The sequence below is a fragment of the Raphanus sativus genome, chromosome 2 (assembly GCF_000801105.2).
Source record: "Raphanus sativus cultivar WK10039 chromosome 2, ASM80110v3, whole genome shotgun sequence".
NCBI lineage: Eukaryota > Viridiplantae > Streptophyta > Magnoliopsida > Brassicales > Brassicaceae > Raphanus > Raphanus sativus.
In genome coordinates, this window is record NC_079512.1 from 16,802,961 (window position 1) to 16,822,496 (window position 19,536).

The 19,536-nt window shown below is 35.3% G+C and overlaps 1 protein-coding gene and 1 long non-coding RNA gene across 5 annotated transcripts; both read left to right on the top strand.

The window, feature by feature from the left end:
• Positions 1-719: 719 nt before the first annotated feature.
• Positions 720-2,492, top strand: LOC108827824 (uncharacterized). 4 transcript variants are annotated; one of them, XR_008942914.1, is made up of 6 exons: positions 724-1,088; positions 1,218-1,290; positions 1,608-1,723; positions 1,806-1,974; positions 2,092-2,166; positions 2,282-2,492. It is a non-coding gene; the product is annotated as an uncharacterized LOC108827824 (long non-coding RNA). The 4 variants fall into 4 exon arrangements; XR_008942913.1 differs by having other exon boundaries at positions 720-1,088; positions 1,806-2,166; XR_001945727.2 differs by lacking the exon at positions 2,092-2,166 and having other exon boundaries at positions 730-1,124.
• A 15,500-nt stretch (positions 2,493-17,992) lies between these two features.
• LOC108841665 (uncharacterized) lies at positions 17,993-18,421 on the top strand. The gene has a single exon (XM_018614424.1). It carries the CDS (start codon positions 17,993-17,995, stop codon positions 18,419-18,421), a length of 429 nt encoding a protein of 142 aa, XP_018469926.1.
• The last annotated feature ends 1,115 nt before the right edge of the window (positions 18,422-19,536 follow it).

Genomic DNA, 19,536 nt, shown 5'->3' on the forward strand with positions numbered 1-19,536 from the left:
TATTTGATAAAAAAATTTTGTATCTTAGTTCTTTTATTATTTTATATTATTAAAAGATATTTAAAATCACATTAACTACATAATAAAAACATTTAAATTTAATTTATTATATGTTATATTTTAAATTTTTCAAAATGTTTATAAATTATTAGAAATTTGAAGATCTCAGTGTGAAAATTTTGTGATCAATAACATAATTTTTTTGTTATAATAAGATACAAATAATCATAAAATTCTATTAATACGAATTTTTATTTAATAGATATTCAAATTAAATAATATAAATATATATATATATATATATATACACTAACAATTTAAAGCAACAAAATTGGCTGCATCAATTTTAGCCGTTCAGTTTAAACCTTTCAAAACTATGTGGAAGACTAAAATCAAAGTAATTCAATTTTGGAAATAATAAGATGATGGTTCTAAAATCTTTAAAATGGTTCTCAATGATGTGAAAGTTAAATATTAAAAAAAATGTAGAACATGTTTTTTAATAAAAGTGACTTATTGACCACATTACAATTTTATATATATTAAAAGGGTGATAAAAAATTTAAACCCAAATCGATCAGGCTAATCATAAATTTAAAATAGATTTCGGTCCACAATTACAATTAAAAATGTTCAACCCAACATATCCTTTATCCCCTATATCTTTATATATAAAGAACTGTTTTCATCCCTCCCGTGATACCACGTCGAGCTCTGTGGCGTCGCCACGGATCGCAGTGTTTCATTAAAGCTTCGGATTGGGCTTTGTTCTGCTTTTTTTCCTACGGCCCATCGAGACCTAATCAGAAGCTTTCTTCGTGTTCTTCGTCCATCTTAGAGCGGCGCTGAGACGGTCTCGATGGGCGTCATCATTTGATAGTTTGGATGACTGAGATCGAGATGAAGAATCTGTTCATTTGTCTCCTCCCGCGTCGTTTGGTCTTCTCCTCTGCTCAAACGTAACGGCCGGGTTACAGATTCAGCGCCATCATCGTCTTATTAACTCCATAGAAGGAGCTGTTGCACGATCTTGACATTGATTGTGAGTTATCCTTCTCCAAGGAGATCTATTCTTCACCGATAAAAAGGTTAGCTTCTTCACTTGAACAACATCCTCACAATAGGTAAAAACACTAAATCTCTATATACATTCACTGTGAATTGGTTAACTCATCCATATTCCTTCCTTTCTGATCTGAAATCTGGTGGTTGCTTAGGTTTTGGGAAGCCAGTAATGTCAGAGGTGGAGGGGAACTGATGTCTCTTGATATACTCTTACTGGATTCCAAGGTAAATCTGTTCTTAAACTCATGTTCAAAGTGCTTTATGTTCGCAAACTCATGTTTAATGTGTCTTTGAAGCGATGTTAGATGTGTTCTTAATCTTATGTTCATAGTCTTCTTAGGTTACTAAACTCATGTTCATAGTTTTCTTGAACTAAACATTATGACTGTTATATTCGAGGTTGACATGTCTCTGATCAATGAAAAGGTCGGCCTCCCCTGCATTTCGTTTTTGAATTTTAAGTTGCCATTACTGATTATATATCTTGACATCTTATTCTTCCCGCTTCCATGCTTATCCATGTGACCCCTTAAAACTTTCAGATACAGCTGAAGAGAACACAAGGGACTGACAAATACAAAAGACAGAATTATTTTATCATTCTTGATAGGAAGCAAGCAAATAGAGTTGTTGATCTACTCGCTCTCCATCTCTCGAGGTAAATTACACCAACATGATTTTTTCATTTACTATCTCCAAGAAAGAAAGGGAGATCCCTATTCATGACTGATCTTTTGCAGGCTAAGTTAGTTGCATTCAGGTCGAGTTGTTCATGGGAATGTGAAAACAAAGAATATGCTTTGGTTTATCAGAGGAATCTAAAGATCACAGATTTTGGCTAGAGTTGAAGCTCATAATCCAAAAGAAATGACTGGAGAATGTGGAACTCTCGGATACATGGCTCCATAGGTAACGAAGAAAACGTACTTATTACGTTAAAAATTGCATCTTAGGGGTTCAAAATATGTTATTTGGGTGTAATAATGGAACTTGTGGTTAGGTTCTTGATGTTAAGCTTTATAACAGTAATTACAGAGAAACAGGGCACTAGCTCTACAAGAACATACAACAGTAGCGATTATGGTCTTAAATTGTGAAAACGTAAGAAATTAAGAACCATATGCTTTAGGTTATATGTTCTGTTTTAGTTACTTTTATCTTAACTTTATATGCATTAGTTATATGCTTTGTCTTTCTGTGTTTATGAATGAATAAGGTTGCAAGAATATTTGGACCAGCGATTTTTGAAGCCTCAAATTGAAAGTATCATTCTTAGGAGTTTACAGCTTCGTGATGTGCTTGTGGGATGTATACTGATGTCCTATGCCTTACGCTGATCTCAGTTTAGTTGGTGTTTCTTTTACTATTGTCCGTCAGATTTGTGACACTTGATAAAAGAAAAAATTGAATGAAAGTGAAATTTAGTTTTTGTACGGTAAACAGTAAGGAATAGACAAATTTAAAACAAGACTCTTTGAAAAACAAGAATCATCACATCAGCAATTTTTGCATTTGAAAAAAATCAAGAGGGGTAGTTAATCCAATTTTATGGTTTGTATTTTCGGTTTTATCAATTTAATAGATAAAAAGATAAAATGTGGCGACGTAGCGCTGGAATCACATAGACTTCACTTCATGGAGTTAGAATAACAAAGCCTCTCCAATTTCAATGTAGTATACAACAACTGTCTATAAAAGAACATAAAATATTTCAGTTAATAGATACAAAATAAATTATTAAAATTATTAGAGATTGAATTCTGCAGAAGACAGAATATTTTTAGGTGTTATGAGGATGGGTTTGAAGTAGATGATAAAGTATGTTTTCATAATTTATGCAAAAAAAAATTAGCTCATGATCTGAAAATACTATTTCAAAAATCAAAATACGTAAATTCTAACAAAATCCAAAACCGGATTACAACTTAAGCATAAGAGATAGTTGTAATTTGTGAAGCTATGACAAATGCAATAAACACACATCACCAATTTACATAAAAACAATGTCATCTACAACGCATATTTGTAATCACACGAGTCAAAAAAAAGGAATCATGCGAAAAACTGGTTCGAACCAAAAACAAAGACAATACAATAAATTTTGAAACGACCTATAAAAATATATTTAACAAACCAAGATAATAAAATGTGTTCAAATAAGTCGATGTTATTATTTGACAATTCAAGTTTATTATTTTTTCAACAAAAATAACAACATAGTCAATATAACATTACTTTCTGTTTAGAATAAACTAAATATGCGAAATATATTTTTCAGTTAATTTTTTTTTTCATTCACTTACCCGCCCGTAGGGCGGGTTTAACCTAGTATATTAAAGAAAAAGCATTCTAAGAAATGTGCTCACACTACAATGGACATGTGGCATTCTCACAATGATTTGAGAATGAACATTCACACTCTCATAAATGTTTTCACACTCTATATAAATGTGTTCAAACTATGTATTTTATGTTTTGTTTTTAATATAAAATTCACATGTAAGGTTCCAAAAATATGAATTTAAAATCTAATTCTACAATGGGATAATAAGACATGATAAAAAACAATCTAAAACCAACTAATATCCAAATTAGGGATGTTCAATATGCTAAAACCAAAGAGTACAAACCGAACAGAAATAGATAATATTTTTTTTGTATATACCATCGTAACCAAATGGATGTGATTTTATAAAAACTGTAGGATTTGGAAATAGTTTGATTTATAACCGATTAAATTGAAACATGTAAATATGTATATATTTATAGTGATGCTTGAATATCTATTTGTTATATGTGTTGAACTATAATTATAATTTGTAAATGACTTGAATGACTTGAATTATAATTAAGTAACAATTTACTGCAAGTGTGACTTCTTATTTTTTTAGTCTTTCTTTTTTGATCTTTTTTCTTTATTTTAACAATAACTAAATTGAAGTAAAGATTATAAATTTGATGGACAACAATTAGTTGAAATTCTTTACAACTTTTTTTATCTTTAAACAAACAGAGTTGTGTTCGATCGAAGACATATTAATTTGATGAACACTAAATATAATGGAAGAATAGAAAAGCTTTTATTTCATGCTTTGTTTTGTTTTTTTATTTTTATTTTCAAAATTTAGAGCTTTGATATTAATTCTAGATTTGATTATTTTATTAGATGATAGAAGCATTTTTTGTTTTTATTCTTCCATTTAAATATATAATATTTTTTAATAAATGATTTTTTGACAACATAACTTTAAAATTCGTATAGTATATAATATGATCTCAAAGTAAATAATTATGTTTTTTTGGTATAAAACCGAATCAACCGAAAATCGACGGTATGTAAACCAAATCGAACGGAAGTAAATATGAATTTAGAATAGTAGTTATATTTTACTAACCGAAATATCAAAAAAAACCGAACCAACCGAAACTAATCCGATATCCGGATTTAACACCCCTAATACAAATGAGACCGAACTGTTGTTTCATTCTCCAAAATATAATAAAAAAAACAACTTCATTCCACGCAAAACGCGGATCTTATCCTAGTGTTGTAAATAAATAAGAAAAGAAAAGGCGGATCAAAATATGATTCTGCGAAATTTTCAAATCAACCATTCTTTCCCCGATTTGCTTCTTTTCTATTCGTGTGGGCCGAACGTTAGATTAGCCAAAGGCCCAAATTTATACCCCTCTCGTGGCTCGTTCGGCATTTACTGCACGGCATCATGCTCTTCTTATCGTTACCGTTTCTTTCCTCCGTCCTCTTCTATTAGGTGATTTTTTCGTGCACATGCACGGATATAAATATTTACAAAGTAAATATATAATAATTGATTGTTATATTTTAAAAAAATTGATTTATAATTTGAATGTGTAATTTATATTAATAATACTATATTACTTAAATTAGACATGATTTTAATTACGTTATATCTACTCGATTTTTTATTTTTACAGTCGATTTAGTTACCATTTGAATATATTGAAATCCATATATTTATCTGAATTCAATTATAATACTTTTTATTTTAAATATACTAAGATTATGATTAATTTTCTTATTTGCATTTGTGTTGGTTGTTGTCTTAGATGTGTAAATATATTTGAGGAAGATTATGTATGACTTAAGATATATTGTGCTTAAAATGATATAAAAATAAACTAAAGTGTCTAATTCCAAATTACATAAATTAATATAACGATAATATTCTACGGTCTCATGCATATAAATAAACTTTTGTAAAAAACTAAATTTTAACAGTTGGTTGATATGTTTTGAGTCATCCTATAATTTATTTTTATAAAATAAATTATTATTATAAAATTATATATTCATATTATAGTTAAATCTATGATATTAGATATACGTTGGACGATTCAAGTCACTCATATTGTGAGTATATTGAGTTAGACATGTTCTTTCAAATTCAAACTAAAATATAATTATTTTTATTATAATTAAGTAAAATAAAATTAACTTTATTTATCGTTTAAATGTGCATGTATTTTCATAATATTTATCAAATTATATGTTGATTTCTTTAAACAATATATTAGAAAATAAAGCGATGATCACTAATACATTTTTTGGAAGCTTATGAACACATATAAATAATTATAATAATTAAAATATTTTATAAATTTTAAATAATTTTATGCTCTAGATTTATTAAATGATAAACAAAAATTATTTTAAATAATCTTAAAAATGAGAATTCCGATTTGCTTTGGTATTTTGATTATGTTTATATTAAGTTCCACAAACATAAAATTTTAAAGCAAATTAAATTTTATGATATTCTTTAGTTTATGTTTCATCAACATATATTGTAGTATTTTATGTGTTCTTAGGGTTAGATTTTGGAAAGCATTAAAACCGTTTTTGAAAATTTTTAAAATTACCTAAGCGTGTTCATTTCTGTGTATAGTAAACACTATTGAAGTATAATTTGATTTTATAACGTGGTTAGTAAGTTAATTTAGTCATTTTAGTTTAGGGGTTCATTTTAGGGTCTCGGACGACTTAATATTTAGTCTTCTGTGCACAGACGACTAAATTAGGGTCGTCTGATGTACATTATCAGCCAGAATAAGTCGTCTAAACCGGACCAAACCTTAAAGTTTACCTATGTACTTTTAAAGCTAACCGGATTATTTACCCAATATATAAGATGATTTTTTTTTCATTTTCCGCGAAATTCAGAAACCCTAACAGTTCTCTCTCACCGGCGATATCAAAGGCGATTCGAATTCCCACTATTTCTGAACAAACCATCGTTCTCAACGTCGGCTATCTATCTCACTTCATTCTCACCGTTGTCGCCGCAGCTTCTTCTAACCCTAGCGCCGCTGATTCCTCTAAACCCTAGCGCCCCCGCTTCCACTATTTCCAAACAAACCGTCGCCCTCGCCACCGTGCTCACCAACGTTCTCACCGTCGCTTCCTCTAAACACTAGCTAGCACCGCCGCTTCTTCTAAACCTAGCGCCGCCGCTTCTTCTCTGTAAACCGTAGCGCCGTTTCTCTGTAAACCCTAACGCCGGTAAGTCATCAATCTCGAGGAAAAGATGAACATAAAACATTGTCTCTATCAATTTACTCATTCTCACTGTTTCACATTTATTTTTTCAGATCTATAACCACAATGACGAGTACTCCAACTCCTTCTGCGACTAATCAGGTCCGCTTGAAATTTTTCTACTGGAAGACTTGTAAGTAAGTCGTCTGGAAAGTCTTCCAACTGGACGACTTAGTAGACGACTTAAATATAAGTCGTCCATTTGGAAGACTTTCCAGACGACTTAAATATAAGTCGTCAACTAAGTCGTCCAGTTGGACGACTTTCCAGACGACTTATATTAAAGTCGTCTACTAAGTCGTCTGGAGTAACAATTAAGGCGTGATTGATTTAGCTTGTGTTCTGACTTCTATTGTTGTCTTTGATTATTTTGCAGACAAAAAGGATGGATATTCCAGAACTCCCCCGTAGGTTAAACACATCAGGGGAAGAGCCAGAACCCCAGCATAGCATTTCGTATCATACGGATAACAATAAGTTGCATACTGCTCTTAGGGAAGCTCTCACTGATGATGAATTTAAAGAGCTCAAGGAGTCGAGTTTGGGAGTTTTCATCAAGTTCAAGGAGCATGGATTTGGTTGGGCTTCAAGGCTCACTACAAGAAAAGTTGGATATTGCAACATAATTTTGCAACTTTTATTTTTTGTTAAAAATACGTCTTTTTACATATGAACATATGTTGTTAATTTGTGAGAACTATTCGACGATAATGAATTGACGTTGTTTTGCGTTAAAAATATGTGACAAGTATGTAACAGTTTATAAGAACTCTTATGACAAGTGTAAAAAAATTATATTTTGGATTTTGTAACTCTTAATCAGAACTGTGGTTAGTTTTAGTTTCATTTGGTTCAGGTGTTGATAAATACGTATTATATAAATTAATTGGTTTTGGATTGCTATACTATTAACTTTTTTCTTAAAAACCTAAGGTATGATTTGAGATTTACGAATGTTTTTGGTCTAGTTTATATCCATTTCATTCAGCTCAAACATATTTTTATAATGATTAGGTTTTGTGCATATCTACAACTGAGAAAGAATATTGCATAGCCTAATTCTACGTTCAATTTTCATTCTAAATATTTTAAAATAGTACAGATATTCTAATCAAATTAATAACAAACTTCTTGATATTTCAGTTATCTAACAGTTCAAAATCTTCTTTAGATAAGTACAAATTTGGATCAAATATTTCTCACGATTACATTTTTAAAAAAATAATCACGATTAGATTTACGCTTGTACATTTATATATATAGATGACATTCTGCTTTCTCTGTCTCTATATATATATTCAAACTTTCTCTGGAACACAAACTAATACATAGCCCAAATCTCTATCTATAATTATAAACCACACATATGTTTCTATATTTACTATAGCATCTTCAATTTCACTGGATGAGTATAAGGATCAGGCGTGTGTTTTTTGGCATATGTTCTCAGATCAAGATAACACACAAACCTATGTTTTAGCTTTTACATAAACCTGTGTTTTAGCTTTTACGTGAGATCTGACAATATATGTGTTTGAGTGCAAAATACCATGTATAAGGCTTATAATTATTTCTTTTGACTGTCTTATAAATTATTTTCTTAATTACAGTTTTTTTATGTTCAGGAGTCATTCTAATCAAGGGTGGATTTTCTGCTATCTTTAGAAAAGATCTTCCAAAAGCAGCATTGATCAAAAAGGATAGAGAAGCTTGAAGAAATAGAGCAAACAATGAAGGCCATTTTGTCCTCACAATAGCTCGGTGTAAAAAAATAATCTCTCATTTTTTTGTATTTTTATATTTATTTAGTGTAAAATTTTAAAGAAGTTATTATAATTTGTCGGGTTGTTTCGTTGTTACAGAATATATCTAATAATCAGTTTAACATGATTTGTATCCAACTAACCAGCAAAAAACTAACCAGCTTAATTTAATCAAGTCAAAAAAATTAAGAAAAAAAAACTATTCCCGTGAAAAGAAAACCAATGCACTTTACAAAATAATTAATTCAACCATACGTTGCATTGGAGTATAAATTGCCGTAATAATTCAGTAAGCAAATGGTTGCATTTAATATTTTAAAACATTTTTGTTTTGATTATTGTTACAAAATATCTACAATATATTTATAATTGAAAGAGATCTTATTAAATAGTTGTTAGAAATTTGCAGTAGTGGTTGCTATGTGTGTTTTGTAGCAATGATTCACAACGACTTGGAGTAGCAAAATAAACGTTGTAATATTGCTTTAAGTTTGCTACAACTTTTCCATCACATTAATACAACACATATAACAAGAACATAATTCATTGCAAATTTTGCAATATTCATGCAACAAATATGAATTTGCAACATTCAATCAGCAACAAGATAAAAATTGTTGAGACTTCGTTGCAATTACTATGTATGCAACAAAATATCGACTTTTTGCAATAATTTTTATGTGTTGCAATACTAATATTTTCTTGTAGTGGCTGGTTCACTACATGCTCTGTTTAAAGCTGGACATTAAGAAGAAGTACGAGATGTGGTGTCTCGTTGGTCCAGAACCTGTGAGGTTTTCACTGTTAGAGTTTGAAAACATCACTGGTCTAAACTGCGAGTACATCGAGGACCTTGAGACACCAAAATGTGATGTTACGCCAGAGATGGTTTCTTTCTGGGGGATGATGGGAGTTCATCTGGAAGCTGGGCCAACTACTGATCAGATAATAGCAGCACTGAAGAGATGCGGGGATTGGTCCACGGAAGATCGCAAGCGGCTCGCGTACCTTTCCATCTTCACTGGATTCATTAAAGGGAGAAAGTTTTCAACCGCTACACGAGCTACTCTGGCAAGGCTAGTGATGGATTTAGAACGGTTTGAGAATTATCCATGGGGGAGAGTCGCGTTTAAGGTGCTGATGGACTCTTTGTGGAACAAAGAGATTACTGGCTGTTACACCGTGGATGGGTTTATACAAGTTCTTCAGGTCTGGGCGTACCCAGCTCTGCCGGGAATGGGTGCTAGTATTGGTAGTCCCAGAGCAAACAGTCCGTCTCCACCGATTCTGGCTTACGAGGACAGCAGAGGCCGCAGATTCATGAAAGCTGCTATCTTGAGTCAGGTACCTTTCCATCTTCACTTAATTAAGTTGTCTGAAAAGTCTTCCAGCTGGACGACTTAGTAGACGACTTATTATAAGTCGTCTGGAAGGTCTTCCAGCTGGACGACTTAGTAGAAGACTTATAATAAGTCGTCTGGAAAGTCTTCCAGCTGGACGACTTAGTAGACGACTTATAATAAGTCGTCTGGAAGGTCTTCCAGCTGGACGACTTAGTAGACGACTTATAATAAGTCGTCTGGAAGGTCGTCCAGCTGGACGACTTAGTAGACGACTTATAATAAGTCGTCTAGAAGGTCGTCCAGCTGGACGACTTAGTAGATGACTTATAATTAAGTCGTCTATTTAGTATTTTGTTTCAAATATCTAACTCGATTCTTCTTCTATTTACTGCAGACCCGCGTGATCAACGTTGTTGAGAAGGACATTAGTGAAATGTGGCCAAAATGGGACTCTGAGGTTGAGGACGTGCCCGCGGAGAACATCATTAAAGTCATGTATGAACGGAGACCGTGGAAGTGGACCATGGATTGCTGGGAAGTCACTGGTACAAAACCTAAGGTTGTGACTCCATCGAAAAGAGCCAAAGAGATGGTTGTGGCGGAGGTGGAGGAGGAGGAGGAGGAAGACAATCAGAGACCTCGGAAGAAAGCTCGTAAAGAGGCTCCTAAAGAGGCTCCTAAAGAGGCTAGAGAAGAGGCTAGAGAAGAGGCTAGTTGGGTGACCAGAGAGGAGTTGGAAAATATGTTCAAGGACGTAGTTGACGTGATGAAAGATGGGTTTAAGAAGTGCATCATGGAGATTAGGAAGATGTCCGATAGATTGGAAGCTGTGGAGAAGAAGGTTGGTGTCACCAATCAGGCTACCCCTACACCTCTAACCAAGCAGGCTACCCCTCAAGCCAAAGAAACCGGGGTTAGTAACAAACAGCCTACCCCTCAAGCCAAAGAAACTGGGGTTAGTAACAAACAGCCTACCCCTCAAGCCAAATAAACCGGGGTTAGTAACAAACAGCCTACCCCTCAAGCCACAGAAACCGGGGTTAGTAACAAACAGGCTACCCCTACACCTCAAACCAATCAGCCTACACTTCAAACCAATCATCCTACTCCTCAAACCAGGCAGCCTACTCCTCAAAAGGCAAAGCCTATTCCTCAAAAGGTAAAGCCTACTCCTCAAAAGAAACAGCCTTCTCCTCAAACGAAACAGCCTTCTCAAAAGAAACAGCCTTCTCCTCTGCCCAAAGAGGTAGTATCAAATCTTCTCCCAACAAGAATTAAGTCGTAAGTTGTCCAGACGACTTAAATAAAAGTTGTCTGGACGACTAGTTGACCCTGGACGACTTAAACGTAAGTCGTCCAGGGTAGTCGTCCAGACAACTTTTATTTAAGTCGCCCAGGGTTAACTTGTGTGCAACTTTTATTGCAGAGATTGTTGCCGGAGGATACAGCAGATGAGGCGATCTCGGTATATAAGATCTTGCCGGAGGATAAAGCAGATGGTGTCACCTCCAAAGAGATTGTTCCTCTCACTTCCACTGACCAACCGAGCTTCGCTTCCAACGATCAACAACCGAGCTTCGCTTCCACCGATCCAAGCGTTCCAGTTTCAGAACCGAGCCTGGTTGTATTGGACAAAACAGCTCCCACTGCTTCTGTGCGTGCAAGGAGTGAACGAACGAAGAAACCTGCTCCCACGCAGATATCTCCTTATACGGCAGAGAGAAAGAAACTCCTTAGAGTGGCAAAGTATAATCCATTTCCCACACTAAACAGACCTAAGTTGAAGGAGCTCGCTGATTGGTTGAAAATTGATCCGTAAGTGATTGCTTTACCCATAATAGCTTGATTTAGTCTACCAAAACTGATTGCTTTTTTGTTTGCAGTCATTATTTCACTAAGCAAGAGGACAAACCACGTACATCACCAACTTGGTGGTATCACATCCTCCGTTCACCCAGAGGATGGCTGGAAGACGTAGTAAGTCTTCTGCTTATCTTTAAGTCGTCTGGTATCTTGTAAATATATAAGTCGTCTGGAAGGTTTTCCAGCTGGACGACTTACCAATAAGTCGTCTGGAAGGTTTTTCAGCTGGACGACTTACCAATAAGTCGTCTGGAAGGTTTGGACGACTTAAATAAAAGTCGTCTGGAAGGTTCTAACTTGTATTATTTTATATGCAGCATATGGATGCTTGGATTAATGTGCTGAGGCAGAGGTATCAGGAGAACCCACAAGCTTTCCGGAGCGAGCGAATGTGCTTCCTGAATCACAACTTTTCCCAGTCTTGGAGAGACCAGTATATGTTCTTCAAAGCATCGGAACCTGATCACAAAGGTTTAGGAAGAATGCTACCTGGTGGGGCGTCGAGTTTTTATGATGGATCAATGCCTTCATTTTGCCAATCAAACAAGAAGTGGGGGGAGGACATTGATGATATCTATGCGCCAGTGAACTTGGACAACAAACATTGGGTTGCTATTTGGATATCGATCCCTAAGAGGCACATAGTCGTCTGGGACAGCATACCTACATCTAGCATACCAGAAGCATGGGATGAGATAATGGAGCCTTTTCTCGAGATGGTCCCTTATCTGCTTGTTGAGTGCGCAGACACCGAGGAATTACGGGTCAAATACGGGTTGGAGCGATACACATATGAGAGACGGCTGAAAGATGTACCCACGGCCAACAATGGTGATTGTGGCGTGTACGCTCTAAAGTACATTGAATGTCATGCTCTTGGGGTCCCCTTTAGCGCTAAAGACTTTGCTAGGTCCAATGCGAAGAATATGAGGGATAATATGGCGGTGGTTATATGGACGGAGCTTGTTGATCAGCATTTGAAAGAGAATGAGGATGGTGATATGTTCTTGGGCATGTATGATTAGATTTGTGTATGGCTTTGAACTTGTCTTTGTATAGATTTTCTAACTTGTGTATGATTTGTGTATTTGTATTTAAACTTGTCGTTGTATAGATTTTCTAACTTGTGTATGATTTGTATATTTGTATTTGAACTTGTCGTTGTATAGATTTTCTAACTTGTGTATGATTTATTTGAACTTGTCTTTGTATAGATTTGTAAATATATAAGTCGTCTTGTAGGTTTGGATGACTAACAAATAAGTCGTCTGGAATGTTTTCCAGTTGGACGACTTACAAATAAGTCGTCTGGTAGGTTTGGACGACTTACAAATAAGGTAGTCTAAAAATAGTAGAAGGTAGTCTAAAAATAAAATACACTGGACGACTTAGTAAAAGGTCGTCTAAAAAAATACACTTGAAGGGATAGTAGAAGGTAGTCTAAAAATAAAATACACTGGACGACTTAGTAGAAGGTCGTCTAAAATAAAATACACTGGACGACTTAGTAGAAGGTCTTCTGGATGACTTACTTGAAGGTTATCTGGTAGACGAAACACTGGACGACTTAACAATTAGTCGTCTGGACGGGTAATCAAGACTGGACGACTTAAATTTAGGTCGTCTGGACAACTAGTCAACTGGTTGTGTACATTGTGGTTTCGTATGGCCAGTTTTCTTGCAGTTTGAGCATCTCCGTGCCCTGTGTTTCTTCCTGGGTTTGTGTCCTCTCATCCTAGATAGCTCCAACCAAGATTGCCATCTTGATTTCTTCTGTCTCCCCGGACCACGCTTTACGTTTGGAGGAAAGCATTCTCGTTCCTCAATATGTTGTGACACGATAGGATATATATTCTCTGAGTATCCTGCATACAGATGATTCTTTGAGTAAAGTGGACATACAAGTGTGGAGATATGCAAACCAGCATGTGTTCCAGCAGCTATAGCATGAGAGCAAGGTATTTTCTCCACTCTATAGACACCACAATCACACTTTACATGTTCCAAATCAACCACACAGTCCATTTTGCCACCTTTGACAAAGAAACGCCATCCATCAATTGGTTCGACCGTCATCGTATCCGCTATCTCTGATCGAACAGCAAGCAAGTATTCAACACCCCGGCTATGTTCAGTTGGGAGACTCAAAGGATCTTGTCTCCTTTTCCAATACCATTTTCCTAACTTCTGCCTTATGAACTCCAGCAGGAACAGAATCGGAAATCCTCTTGCTCGCTTCAGTGCGGAATTAATAGATTCAGCGATGTTGCTTGTTTTTATGTTGAACATGTCCCCCTTACAATAAACCCTTGACCATAGCCTGGCGTCGGCCTTCTCCAAATATGTTGCAAGTTCCGGGTTTGCACTCCGTATCTCAGCCATGTACCGGTCAAAATCGTAAACCGTGTGCGCATAAGCAGCCCCTTTCACCAAGTACATGAGATGTTTTCCTTTAAACTTTTTGACAATATTATTTTGAAGGTGATAATAACATATTCCTTGGGTTGCCCAAGGAAACACCTTCTCACACGCACTTTTAATGGCCGCGTGCCGGTCGGAGACTATCACCAGAGGCTTGTCATGAGATATACAACTAGCCAATTTTGTGAAAAACCATTCCCAAGAAGGTTCATCTTCAGCATCCACGATCCCAAAAGCCAATGGGAATATCTGAAAATTGCCATCTTGTGCGGCTGCAACTAACATAACACCTCCATACTTTCCACTTAGGTGAGTTCCATCCACCACAATGACCCTTCTCTGATACTTAAAACCTTTGATAGAAGCTCCAAAAGAGAGAAATAGATACTTAAATCTTTTCTTAGAATCAAGTTCTATAGCCGTGATAGAATCAGGATTTGCAATGGAGATTTGCTCGAGATATGAAGGCAGACGCGAATACCCTTCTTCTGCCGATCCTCTCACCAATTTTTGTGCATATAACAGTGCTCTGTATGAAGTGGTGTAATCAAGCGTCATGCCAAACATGTTCCTCATTGCATCAGTGATATGCTGTGGAGTTATCCCATCAATGATTCCAACACGATCAATGAAAAGACTACCAACATACTTTGGAGTACAGTGTCTCCGCTGAGCGATTCGGTCTCCAATTGAGCATAAATGTTTTTCCACATACTTTGTTACCCAAAACGTGTTTGGCCCATGTTTCACACTCGCTCTGATCTTCCATCCACAACCACTAACCTGACATATTGCCACAAGGAGAGTTTTTGTTGATTTGTATATTCTGAAAGAAAACTTACCCCTCACTGCTGTCAACCGCAGCTCTGAAAGCAGTGCATCCTTGCTAACAAAACTCTGGTTGACATAGATGCTGGTATAATCTGATTTTCCTCCTTCAATAGCATTTGTCTTAGCATATGTCTTTTCAATTTCTTCAAAACAAATATTATCATCATCTTCCTCGTCCTCATCTTGAACATTTCCATAAAGACTGTAATCTCCACCATTCTGATCCGTTTCACCAACAATAGTGTTATCAGCATCCTCCTCCCCATTTTCCTCCTCCCCATCTTGATTTTCATCTTCAACAGACTCATTATCACCAACATTTTCAAAACATTCATCAGCTTCATCATTATCACCAACATCTTCTTCCCATTCACCAGCTTCTTCTCTTTTCTCTGAAACCGTTTCCACCTTGCTGCGGCTTGATACACAAAGACATACTCTATGCGTTTTGAGTATCTCGAGCAAGTTTCGAACTTGTCTATCACTTGTAACATGAATGGGAGGACTGCCTGGAGTCATCATCATTTCTGCTGGTAATGAGTAGCTAATCTCCACAGTCACTGATCTCATGTCCAGGTTATAATCTTCTTGAGCCATTGCAACAAGTTCAGCATGTGTTGAATCTTCATTCAATAAAAAAAATCTTGCTCCTTTGAGATCATCAACCACAAAATCCCAACCGAAATCTCTCAAACAACCATTCTCCATACACTGCATGTAACTTAAAAATCATCTGCAAATATTCAAAATAAAACACATTAGTAAACATAGAGAAAATGAAGAAGTTCAATAAACATTATCGCAGACGACTTAGAATTAAGTCGTCCAGAAGACTTAAAGGTAAGTCGTCTAAAGAGGTCACTTTTGCAATTGAAAATTAAAAGAGACGACTTAATTCTAAGTCGTCCGGCTTTGTTTGTTAAAAAAAAATTCAGACGACTTATATATAAGTCGTCTATGAGAAACGGGCTAGTTTTGCATTTGACCGAATCGTGTCAGATCTTTGACTATTTCTGGACGACTTATAATTCAGTCGTCTCTGGAAAGTAAAAATTTCAATATTTTATTCAAACTAGACGACTTACATGTAAGTCGTCCTAGGTTAGTTTGTAACTGAAAAATAAAACTTGAAATTTAACTTTCTCCAGACGACTTAACTAAAAGTCGTCCAGCTAGACGACTTAATTTAAGGTCGTCCGGGATAAGCAAGGTTTGACCAGAAAATTGGGAAAAATTCTGGACGACTTTGCTTTCCCCGGACGACTTTAAATTAAGTCTTCTGACGGGACGACTTTATATTATGTCGTCTGGTAAAAGTTAAATTATGAAGTTTTATTTTTCAATTACAAAACTAACCTAAGACGACTTACACGTAAGTCGTGTAGTTTAATAAAATATTGAAACTTTAACTTTCCCAGAGACGACTGAATTATAAGTCGTCCAGAAATAGTCAAAGATCTGACACGATTCGGTCAAATGCAAAACTAGCCTGTTTCTCGTAGACGACTTATATATAAGTCGTCTGGAGTGTTTTTTTCAACAAACAAAGCTGGACGACTTAGTTTAAGTCGTCCGTTTGACCAGAAGACTCATCAGTAAGTCTTCTACATACAGATGACTTACTTATAAGTCTTCTACGCGAACAGATTTTGAAAAAAAATCAAATTCGTACCTTAAACTAGGTGAGATGACTTCGTTTGCACACAGGGTCTTCTCCAACCACCCAGAACCTCAAACGAAAGCAACCGTAAGTCAAAACGAAAGAAATATGGCTCTGTCAACCATCGCCCATATTTTGAATCAAAAGCTTGAGTTTTTTGGATGAATATGGAGAGAAAGTGAAAAAAATGTTGTTTTTAGTTCATAACAATTGAAACAGAGAGAGTGTAAAGAGATTTACGTGCATTAAAGGGCATTAAAAGCTCCAAACAGTTCGTATAAGGTTGTTCCCACTATTCATTGCAGTGGCAATATTGTAAATACTTGAAGAATATGAGGTTGAGACAGTAAAGAAGCCATTTTCGAAAAACAAAAAAAAATAAAAAGTTAATGGTATTTTCGTAGATAAAATGCAGGTGTGGAGTTAAAAACTCAAAAAAAAATGAGTCAAAAGAAAATGTTAGTTTTCTGTTTGATTTCAAGTTTTGAGTCAATTTTGCAAAAAATCCATAAATATAAATGATATGAAGTGGTAGAAAAGCGGATAATGTGGACCCTAGTAACCTCCACCGGTTGTTTAGTTAACGGAGTTACATTATATATGGAATTAAAATCAGACTAAAACATGTAAATATCCAAAACAATTTTTTTTATCTCTATTATTTAAAATAACTAAACTGAATCAAACCAAATCAAAAATCAAACAAATACCTTAATATTTAAAAAAAAAATTATATATACATATAACATAACCATATTTAGTCGTTCTATGAGAACCATGCATGACAATACTCTTTATTTCATGCTATAAATTTTATATAAATTTTTGTTTTTTATTTCAAATAATTCTTCAATTATCAGGAATTGAAATCCAAATTTATTGGTATAAAATTATTAATAAGTTCTTAGTCAAACTACTGAAATTTTAGTCAAATCATTGGACTAAAAAAACTTCTGAAAAAACAAAATTTATATTTATTATTCAATAATTTACCTAAATATTTTGAATTCAGATATTTCAACCGAAGTAAATCCAAAAGTACTTGAACCGGACCATAGTTGGAAATAGGTCATAAATTAAATAGGTCCTCTAAAGTCCATCGTTTGTTTAGTAACGGAGTTAATATTGTATCCGTAATTCCGTATAAGAAGACAGTACGAATCTGATTTATAAATACCTCTCATCGTCTTCTTCAACTACTTCGTTCTCTAGTTATTATACAGTTTCGCAGCAAATCAAAATTAGGGTTACAGATTCTCCCGCTAAGCTGATCAGGTATATGCGTCTCTCTCTCTCTATCTATCTCCATCTTCTCCCATTCTTTAACGCGAATATGTCTAATTGATTGATCTCGTTCAATTTATCTCATTCCGATTAGATCTGAAAACGAAATCGACTCGATCTGCGAAACGGATTATAGATTGCACATCGTATTATAACCTTTTGATCATTCAGATTGTGAAGAACGATGGAGGCATTTGGAAAATCATCCGCCAATGTTATTTACTTGTCTGCGATACTGGATCCTCGTGAAGGACCCACCGACACGTGTCACAAATGTGACTACAAATGCGGGAACGAGAACGTTTGCGGGAACATGTACCGGTGCAAGCTAACCGGTTTAACCCACGTCTGTGACAAGAACTGCAACCAGCGGATCCTTTATGATAACCACACCTCTTTGTGCCGAGCCAGTGGCAGGATGTTCCCACTCTCCTCGGCTGAGGAACAGGCGGTTAGAGGAGTCCGTAGGAAGCTTGATGATGAGCCCTCTGAGAGCTGCGTTAAGCGTCGTCGTCGGCGTGATGCTCAGTTTCATGCTTCTCCTTTTGAGAGGTCTTTTGCTGCTGTGAGCCCGATTTGCAGCAGAGCTGGAGATGGAATGGAGATGAACTAGAAGAGGCTTTTTATCTTAATAATAACTATGCAATAAGAGACGTTATTCCAGGGAGACTAGGGTGTAGCTCCCTGGTCTCTGAAGAAGCATTTTATCTTTACTATTGTTGAACTCTATGTAGTAGTTATAACGTAGGAGAGACTTTGTGATTCTGCTGCTTTGTTCTGGACATTCTTGTTTTAATATTAACTAGGTGAATTAGAAGAATAACCCCACTTGTTTCATCTTTTGCTACTGCTTCTTTGTCCTTGTGTTTTGGACACACCGTAGACGCAGCTTTTTGTTTAGCTGCCTATCTTTGTTCTCGATAGCATTGGGTGGTTCCTGATAAGTTTATTACGACAGGTTCTTCAAGATAAAGAATCGTTTTGATTTGTCATCCTGCAGATCCTCTTGATAAAGACATGATTAATTACAACCTATACTATGTTTTAAGATCAAGTTTCTTCTTTTCCTTAATTAATCAGCTCTAGAAGTCCTGAATTCTTTTCTGTATGTGCAGGTTTCATAGTGTTGTCATGCAAGAGAGCTTAATTGCCATTACTCTCTGTACAATGAATCAATTTTTTTGACTGCTATGTTTCTCAAATTTCAAGTGTTTGAGGGGTAAGTCTAACAATTGGAAGCTTCCTTGTAGGTACATTTCTGATCTCAGCAGGGAACGTGCCGCAGAGGAAGGACGGGTATAGAAGAAAGTTAATACATTAGCTAATGACATTTTTAATTTTGCATGGGATCAACTGTGGCAAATGTCAAATTATTTTCTTTAATTTGTTTATGCTGCAAGTTTGTATAGCCTCTGTATCCCCCAGTTATTTGTTTTTTCATTCTCTCTTCATTTGTCTGAGGATCTGGCTTTTTCCCCAACATCTCCGATAACTTGATAAGGCACAGTCTTCCCCAAACTTAAGTTTACTGATGAAAGACAACAAGTATAGACATTTTACATCAATGGACTTGGACAATTACATCTTACATCTTGGTGGGAAAACGAGGATGTTCATGGTATTTGCTATGTATTAGCATATACTGGCAACTACTTATTTTTCACTTAATGAAATCAATACTTCAGTCTAGTACTGCATTTGAAGTTAAATAAAACAGGTCAAAGGTCA